Source organism: Moschus berezovskii, chromosome 3 (assembly GCF_049115385.1).
Source record: "Moschus berezovskii isolate FMDL1 chromosome 3, NW_MosBer_1.0, whole genome shotgun sequence".
Taxonomy (NCBI): Eukaryota; Metazoa; Chordata; class Mammalia; order Artiodactyla; family Moschidae; genus Moschus; species Moschus berezovskii.
The window spans coordinates 97,879,887-97,889,608 of record NC_142462.1 but is presented as its reverse complement, the minus strand read 5'-3'; the positions used below and the strand labels follow the sequence as shown (position 1 = coordinate 97,889,608).

The 9,722-nt window shown below is 42.2% G+C and overlaps 1 protein-coding gene across 1 annotated transcript in view; it reads left to right on the top strand.

Moving 5' to 3' along the window:
- Nucleotides 1–913: 913 nt before the first annotated feature.
- The window catches only part of WASL (WASP like actin nucleation promoting factor), an 84,864-nt gene continuing 76,055 nt past the window's right edge, over nt 914–9,722 (top strand). Inside the window, exon 1 of the mRNA XM_055421201.2 lies at nt 914–1,407. Within this exon, the coding sequence (XP_055277176.1) occupies nt 1,291–1,407 (117 nt within the window). The 5' untranslated portion in view covers nt 914–1,290. The remainder of the gene's footprint in view (nt 1,408–9,722) is intronic.

Sequence of the window (9,722 nt, the reverse complement as noted above, 5' to 3'; positions counted from 1 at the left end):
ATTATCTCCATATTACGAAACTTCGTTTTAAGACAGCTGTCTAGTGTTTAATCTACTGAACAAAGGGAGTTACCCTAGGTAGTTTCCAATATTGAATACAAATATTTACTTCTAAGGATTAAGTTAGATGTATTTTTCTGAGTGACATCTCTAAATGGGTACATTCATTTTGGATAAAAAGAAAACAAGGCCTTTGGTGTTTGAGAAACACGAGGAGGGGAAAAAGAAATATTTTTCAATTCATAAAACAGCAGGGGAAATGTGTGGAGGACCCATAGAGAAACGAGACCGAACTGCAATATTACAAATACATTTATACTTTTGAGAAATACCAGCGGGCAGTAGAAACCTTTTCTAAGCGCCTTTGCTTTTTAGGAACGTCCATCAGCAAGATCTCTCACAATCCTGGCAGAGGCCTGTTCGTCCATTCCCACCGTTGAGTTGGGACAAAGTCTGAGAAACCGCAGACACCTGCGGCTCTGAGCGAACTGGTGAGGAACACAGGGAAGGGCGTCCCTTCTCCCATTTTCTGCCTCCAGCTTCCAGAACTTTCTGACAGGAGCTCGAAAATCTGGCAGTGGCGCCTCAGAGAAAAGCCATTTCGGCGCCGGAGACCTGGGTCTGCACTGACGCTCCTCAAAGGTGTGCGTCTCAGAAGAGGGGGTGACAGCTCGGCGGCGGAGACGACCCACCTCCTCTCTTCAAGCCTCTATAGAAGAAGACTATCCGAACAACGAGTTCGAAAGCCAAAGCCTGCTACGGACCCACAGACCCGCGTCCAACCGCAGACCGCGCGGAGCCCGCGCCTCGGCCGGAAGTGGGCGTGGCCTCGGGCCGGCTAGGCGAAGCCCGGCGCGGCGTGGGGAGGTGGGGTTCCTCCCGGGGCCCGGCCCGCAGCCGCGCGTTTCCGGCGCGCTCCCCCGCGTCTCGCGTCCTGTGGTCTCGCCCGTACCCCGCTGCCATGTTGGATTGTGAGGCCGCTGCCGCCGCCGCCTCCTCTGCCGCCGAAGGAAGGTTGGGGGAGGAGTTGGGAGTTTAGCGCAGTCGCCGGAGTGGAAGGACAACGACCATCCGGCCAGAGCCTAGCCCGGCGGGAACCGGGAGCTTCCCTTTCTCACAGCGGCCCGCCGTCGGCTCCTCCTTCCGCGGCCTCCTCCCTGCGCCGGAGGAGCTGCGAGATGCTACGCCTCTGATTCCCCTCCTCCCGCCCCTGTCACCCAGAAGGGGAACGAGCGCTCGCCCACTCGCCGGAGGAGACGGCCCTGGCCTCCCTACCCCGCCGGCGAAACCATGAGCTCCGGCCAGCAGCAGCCGCCGCCGCCGCGGAGGGTCACCAACGTGGGCTCCCTGCTGCTCACCCCGCAGGAGAACGAGTCCCTCTTCACCTTCCTCGGCAAGAAATGTGTGGTCAGTGGCCGAGACCCGCATCGCCGCCCCGACCTTAGCCTCCCGGGCCCGGGAGGGAGCGCGGGGAAGTGGGAGTGGGGAAGGAGGCGGGAGCGGCGCGGGGAGGGTCGGACTGCCGGCCAGGCCTCTCTCTGACCCGGCTCCCTGGGTGCGGGCAGTGCGGGCCGGAGGCCGCCTCTCGGACCTGCCCGGGGAGCAGGAAAGTGTCAGGTCTGCAGGCCTGTCCTGGAGCCCTGCTCGCTCGGACCCGGGTCCGTGCCTCTGCTGCAGGTTCAGACTTCACTGTCAGGCCTCGCGGGGTTCTTTTTACAGGAGCTGCTTGATCGTAGTAACGGGGCTCCTGGACTGGCTCTCGCTTCTCCTCCTACGACCCCACTGTGGGGGCAGTTTCCTTCACAATGCCATTGGCTTCAGGAGTGGGTGGGTCGGGGACCGAAACCCAGATATGAATGAATCGGGCCGTAAGGTCGTCTTTATTCTCCCGTGAGGATCTCAGGAAGGAATGAAGTCGAGTGCATCGGTTTAGAATGGGGGGCAGGAAATGCCCCTGCTCCCCACTCCAGAGAAACGAGGTTTATTGCTACAGCAGTCTCGCTCAGGCCTGGTTTCCCTCTTCTCTCCACTGTTTTTTTTTGTTGTTGTTTGTTTGCATTGGTGGGAGATGCTGCTCTCCCAGAACCAAGCTCAGGGGAACCGCGATCTCCAGAAGTTCTTGGCCTTATCGGATCTGATAATGGGTCTTAGGTCGGTGCTGTGCGGCCTGTTCCAACTCCAGATGGCCGGTTGGAGCCAGCAGCTCTGCTGTGGGAAGGGGAATGTGTTGTTGACGGAAGCATTCATTACATTGGCTGCTGGCGCTTCTGGGGGTGGGGAGGTTGTGCTCTGTGGGGTAGGCCTTGTCAGCCTGTATCTTACTGGGGTGACCGAGTTGAGCTGTGATTGAGACTGTTGAAACGCTGTTCGGGTTCCTTTCTCCCAACTTTACTGGTTAACACTGCAGAGTCTGTGCCACTGGCACCCCGGAATCACCGAGGGAAATGTCAACAGAGCTGTACCGTTTACAGCTTTCCTTCCTAATGTTAAATGTGTCACCCAGACTGCACCTGCTTGTTTAAGAAGTTAGGATTAGACAAGTTCTGGGAAGTTATTCGATTAATTGTTAACTTTCTAGGAGTTTACCCTTTGTATCCTGTTCCACCTGGTAGGAGATTGAATCATTACATTCCGTGCAGATGTGTTTCATATTTCAGAAGTTAGACCTGATTAGAGTAAAATGAGGGAGGTGGCTTAAAATCAGGATTTGGGAGAACAGCTGTGAAGACAGTTAAGCCCCCTGTTCACTCTCCCCACACGCTTTTTAAACAAAATAACTGAGCCGGTGAACCCTACGTCTCACAGCAATTTAGTAAAGTAACCGGAACCAGAAAAGCAGGACTCCTGGTGTCTGTTGTGTTGTACTTTCCACTACATCATGTTGTTTTAGAAGTTTTTTTCTTACTTGTTATTTATTTAAAAGTGGTGTTAAAGGAATAATCACCTTTTTTTTCACTAGAAGCTGATACAATTAAAGTGTAAGATTCCTAAAGCAGCCCTAATGTGTGCATATTTTCAACTTAGGAAAAGCGCCAGCAATTTGAAGGTGACATTATCTGCAAATGAAAAGTTTTTTAAACAAATTTTCTGGTATACTACTTATGTTATATAATCTGTCTCAGAAAAGGAAATAGTTGTACTGTGTGTTACATACCAGACACATTAGGCAGGGAGGGACGTTACATTTATACACAAGCATACTGACTAATTGCTCTGCATTTCCTATAATGTTTACTGGTGTCGAAATGACAGACGTGTAAGAATACAGCGATAGATAAAGAATGGATTTCTGTCATTTAGAACCGCACTGTTGAAGTTACCTGCTCTTGTATGAAATGGTTGCAAAGATTAATATTTGAAGTCTCCAATTATTAGACAGTAAAGAATGAGATCTTAATTTTCTGGAACAGTCTCACCACCACCCCCTTGCTGACTGTGCAGTATTTTGTACATTACTGAAATATTTTGTCTGATTTTTTAAAAAATCATGCAGTGAGATTTACAGGTCAGACCAAATTTGTTAAGCAAGAAGTGCGTTCAGAGCTCCAAGGATTCTCAAGAAAATGAAGCTGGAGTAGTTATAGTCCCAGCTCTCAAGGAGTTACAGTCCTTTCACTCAGCAAATTAGAATTGAGTAGCTAATTGTTGAGGTCAAAATCAGAGTTCATGTGTCCCCTCAGGGAGCTTACTGAATCTAAAGAAACTATTGTGTAAACTGCAAAGTATATGAGTACTTCACAGTGACTGGTAAGACACTGCATGTTACAGTGGAAAATATCCTGGGTTTGTAATCAGCAGTCCAGGGTTTAAATTCATAGTGTCAATTTGGATAAGTTTCTTAAGACCCCTGTCCTAGAATTGGTTTTCTCGTTTCTAGAATAGGGATGCATCTCATTGGGTGGTTGTGTGTATCAGAAGGACTGTCCATAAATGTGTGGATGGTGTTATTTTTATAAAGGTTTAGGAGATCACAAGAGAGGATGAGTAAAAGCTTTTCAGAATGGTCAGTACTTGAATATTTAAGTCTAGAAAGTATAGTCGTCATTGAATGCTCAAGTCCCTGTCAGTCAGTCCTTCATATCTAGAAATTCGGAGGGTCAACTGTTCCCCCCAGGTTGTAAGAAGTATGATATAGCTTGGGAAGTCAGGGGACCTACTGATAGTATGTTATGGAGCAAGAAGGGTTCTCAGGTTTACATATATGTTGTAATCATTGGGAGATTATTACAAATGTGTATGGCTAGGTCAAATTCCTAGATAATATTCAGATTCGTTGGTCTGAGGTGGAATTTGGCCTTTTCCGTTTTTAGGAAGCTTAATAGAGACTAAGTTACATCACAGTTTTTGAGAATCACTGTTGAAATTCTCTGTTTTCTAATAGGGTGATCCTGAAGCACGTTGGAAATGTTAATAGGTTTTCCCTCAATTTTTGGCCCATATTCTGTGAGTTATGATTAAATTAAGTTGAGCTCTTTCAGGATGCTATTTCTCTATCCCCTTAAAATAGCAATGCGTATTTCATAGATGTGGATGTAAGAGAGATGCAGTTGAGGAAATATTGCACTGATTAGTGGGATACCACAAGATCAGATTTGACTTTTAAAGTTCGAGGAGAAAGGTGGAGTCACTATAGAAGGATTGGAGGCAAAGGAGGTCAGATACGTGTTTACAGCAAACTCCATGAAATATGATGAGGGTATGAATTAAACCAGTGCTGGTGGGATCAAGGACAAAAAGACTCCAATAGAATTTCATCCCCCTTAGAGAGCATGAGAGAAGGAAACTGGGGAAGAGGCATGTATAAAACAATCAACAGAAAAAGTATGTAGAAACATGCATGTGTCACTATGTGTAAATATGCCTAGATGTTAGTGAAACTCTAAGTTGGTGATTGTTTTCATGAAGGATGTGAATCTTCAGTAAATCTATAGTTTTACCACAGTTTTTAAAAATAGATTTTGAGAAAGCTGAGGTTTCATTTAAAGCCATATGTAAATAGATAAATATATGTTAATATACTTTTACATAAAGTTAATAGTTCTGGTGCAGTTCATAGCTGTTAGTAGTTTCTTAGAACAATTAAGAAGGGTTAAACACAAGATCATTAGGTCTTGTTCTGTTGTTAGTTCCTTTGCCTTTCATGTCATGTGATTATTTTCTATAAAGAGTATAGCCATCTTGCCAAGAAGAGGCAAGAACATATATAAATATGTACATATGTTCATTATTCAAGGACGATATTAAGAATGGGGTAAAAAACAAAACCTATACTATCTCTCAGCAACCATCTCCCATTTGGATTGGGGTTAGAAATGTTATTGACTGCTACCATTCCCTGCATATTCACTTGGTTTGTTTTCAAGGTTTAGTGATATTTCAGAAGACATTTTAATTAACTAATTTTAATGTTTATTTATGTATTTATTTTTAGTTCCTTAGCACTTGTTTTAACTTGCTTATTTTATAGTCTTTTAATTTTTGTGTATTTTTTTTCTCACCCTGTGTGTAATTCTGTGAGATTAGATCTTACGTCTGCAGTCTTATATGATTTTGATAATAACCAGCATATAGATCACTGCATACTTGTTGATTGCATAATTAAAATAGCTAACTTGTATACTCAGTTCATTCAGCATTTCCCATTGCTTGATCAGGTTGTTAAAACCTTCAGTTTCTAATGCACATGGTATCTGGACTTTGGTCTTGATTTATTAGGAGAATAAAGCGGTTTAATTCTTCTGCTTAACTAATATGGTTGGTAGCAGTAGCTGTCCAACAGTTAACTTTGTTTCTGTTCTAAATTCTTAAATAGGTTTAGAGGGAGAGGTGCCTAGAGGGATCATTGTCTTGATGAAGGCCTAAATTGAGGCAATCCCGGAGGGAAGTTAGTTCTGGGAATATATTTCACCTTGAGTTTTATGTTAGGAGGGAAAAGGTTAAAATTCATGGGATTTGGAAAAGACAAAAACAGGAAGACAACCTAAGCTAGTGAAAAGGAAAAAAGGTGAGTACAAAAGTGAATTTCATACAGGATAGGCTGTAAGCACAGGAGATTTAGAAGAATCCAACATATCTGGGTTTATCTACCCTGTTTCTTGTTATTCTTAGCTCTGTAGTATAGGCAGACTTCTTCACAAGTATAAGCCTTAGTGTCTATATTTGTAAAATGGACTTAGCCAAGGATTTCAGAGAACAGTACAATGATGTGTGTAAAGCAGTTAGAATGCCTGCCACTTATAAAGTGTTTTGGGAGTTTAGAGAAGCATGTGAAAGAATGTTGTCATTAATACTGTTGACTACTTGGTTTAGATTTCTTGTTACTGGCAGGGAGGTTTTAAAGTAAAATCTTGAACTGTATATTACATTTGTTTTGATTTAGGTAAGTTAATTGTAACATTTTTGGCTGAAAGTCAGTACATTATAGAGTATGTAAATAAGAGTTAAGCAGCAGCTGGAACAAATCTATTTGGGGAATTTCTGGGTAACTTTAGTCCCTCTGGTTGCTGACCGGAAAGGGAAGAGGGGATACTTGTGAAAGAGGAGTTCCTGGGTTTTAGTCCACGCTCTACCACCAATTAATTATGAATGTGAACAAGAATCTCCATCTTCCTAACTTTCCTGATCTGAAACTGAGTGGTTGGACAGAATACACCACAGTCTTTCCACCTTTAATGTTCTACCACTCTTAATATTCTAGTTGTCAGGGACTCTAGCAGAGAAAGATCAGCCCTTCTGTTAACCTTGGCATATTTCTGTTTTGCACAGTGGAGACAAAGATAGCATGTATCTAAGTGCAAGATAGACTATCTAAGTGCATGGTTGCTGCTGCTACTGCTTCTAAGTCGCTTCAGTCGTGTCCGACTCTGTGCGACCCCATAGACGGCAGTGCACCAGGCTCCGCCATCCCTGGGATTCTCCAGGCAAGAACACTGGAGTGGGTTGCCATTTCCTTCTCCAATGCGTGAAAGTGAAAATTGAAAGTGAAGTCTCTCAGCCGTGTCCGACTGGTAGCGACCCCATGGACTGCAGCCTACCAGGCTCCTCTGTCCATGGGATTTTCTAGGCAAGAGTACTGGAGTGGCTTGCCATTGCCTTCTCCGAGTGCATGGTAGATCATCTAAAACCATTTCATTGCAGATTCCATTTCTAACTCACTTTTTCTTTAACATCACAATTTAATAGGCATTTTACCTCAGAAAGACCAGGGTTAACAATTAAACAGCATTAGTAATGGAATAATCAGCTCTTAACTTTGAATTATTATTATTAATTTTAATTACAAGGCATTTTTATATTACTATAAGTATGCCTTTTAATTAAGATGGAGTTACTTTAAAAGAGTTCCTCTTTCGTTAACCAATTCCATCTAGAACCTTATTTCTTACATGACACTGTATTAGTGATATGATAGTTTGGTGTTACCCTTTATTGCTTATTATCTAAGATTATAAATAATTTGTTTTTATAATCTGTTGTTATAAATAGTTTTTAGTTTTTAAGTGTTAGACTCAATAGTTATAGTGAACTGACTTGGTTATTTTAGGGAGATTAAAAGTTGAGGTTTATAAGAGCAGGTAAGAGTTCAGTTTCATCGTAAATATTCTCAGAGTCATAGCTTTGATCTAACAGATTAGAACTCAGCATTATTAATAGATTTCACTTTCACTGTAAAGATTCTGGAAGCAAAACAAGTTCATACAGTCTTGTCCAGACTAATATATATTGCTAACATAAATAAAATTCTTACTGCCATGTGACTGAATGATCTGCTATTTTTTAAGTATTAAATGTTGTTTACTAATTAGAAAATGTTTGGAATATTTGACTATATTCATAAACACAGTGTAACAAAAATGTATTCTGTTTTTATTTATTGTATCTACATCAGTATTCTTGGAAGTAATAGAGAATTACTTCATTATAGTGTTAATATAAGAGAGTAAAATTGTTTTAACACCAGTTTCACTTTACGATGCGTTATAAAGGAATTTGACTTTTTTTTTTTTAAACAGACCAAATAACTGGTGTAATGTGGAGGAGGTGGATCTAAAAAAGCTCTCTTTAGAAAATAGAATCCAGTGAAAGGTTTGGAGTAACTTCATATTTCAGTTGGTATGACTGTCTGTTACAATAGTTTAAATTGTTTTCAGTGTCCTTGGCTCCTCGGTTTGTCTGCCATGGTGATTTTGCTTTTTAACCTGTTTTTTACTTGACCTAAAGATTGCTGTAGAAATCTATCTCTGTAAAAGGAGTACTCATTAAAGCCCAGGTAAATTGAAACAAAGAGAAATACAGAAGACATCTGGGAAAATAAAATGCCTTAAAAATTTATCATCAAGCAAATACACAGTAACTTTAGGACAATGAAGTGTTTTAAAGTTAAAACTTTTATGTTAAACTTGGAGAAGCTAAAAGTATCTAGTATTTTTAAGTGTTAAAATAGAAGTGAAGTTGTTTATCATTTGTTTGGTTCCAAAACAAATTTAAGTGAAATTCTCCATACCGAAATACCTAAGAAATTTCATAGTAATAAAGGAGCTGATTGATTTGTATGCAGTGCATGAAGCTAATCAAATGATTTCCTCTATTTTTATTAATAAAATATCATGATCAAGAATCAAGGACTTGCTGAGTACATAACACCTCAGTATCTTGGAATACATGAAAAGGGTAAGGAAGATGTAGTCCTTACCTCTTAGTTCTGTATTGGGTAGTCTGGGAAGACAAAAATTATGCACATAAAGATACGTTTTGCAAGCCAGCTTAAAGTTTTGAATATTAGAGAGGAGAGGTAGGTATATCACTGTGAGTTTTAATACATCATTATGGGGCTTGAGCATGATGTCTTGAATGGCCTGTAGAATTTATGTCAGAACAGGAAGCCGCTCAGTTCAAGTATAGGGAAGTGTGTGAGCAACTATGGAGTAGAAAATTTTCAGGGAGTATTTGGAAATACTGAATAGATTGGCTTGGCTAGGATTGGGAATGGTATTTGCTTGAGGAGATATTGAATGATAAGTTTGAAGGATAAATTGTAGCCAGATTTTAGAGAAGACCTTGAATGTCAGACCTGGGGATTGAGCTTTAGTCCCTAAGTAGGGAGAAGTCATGCTCCCCAGGTGGCACAGTCCTAATGAATCCGCCTGCCAGTGCAGGAGACAGAAGAGATGCGGGATTGATCCTTGGGTCGGTAAAGTCCCCTGGGGTAGGAAATGGCAACCTCCTCCAGTATTCTTGCCTGGGATGTTCCATGGACAGAGGAGCCTGGAGAGCTATAGTCCACGGGGGCACAAAGAGTCAGACATGACTGAGCGACTAAACACATAACTGAACATATGTCTAGATAGGAAGTATCTAGAAATGGGGAAAACTGGAAATTCTTATTCATAATAAGAATAATTGAGTAACACTTGGTGGTTGTGATTTAGTCGCTAAGTGTTGTCTGACTCTTGCGATCCCGTGGACCTATGTCTCGCAGGCAAGAATAGTGGAGTGAGTTGCCATTTCCTTCTCCAGGGGATCTTCCCAACCCAGGCATCAGACCCATGTCTCTTACATTGCAGGGGTATTTTTTACTGCTTAGACACCAGGGAATTTCCTGAGCTTTCCGTTCCGTCGCTCAGTCGTGTCCGACTCTTTGCGACCCCGTGGACTGTAGCCTACCAGGCTTCTCCGTCCATGGGATTCTCCAGCCAAGAATACTGGAGTAGGTTACCGTTTCC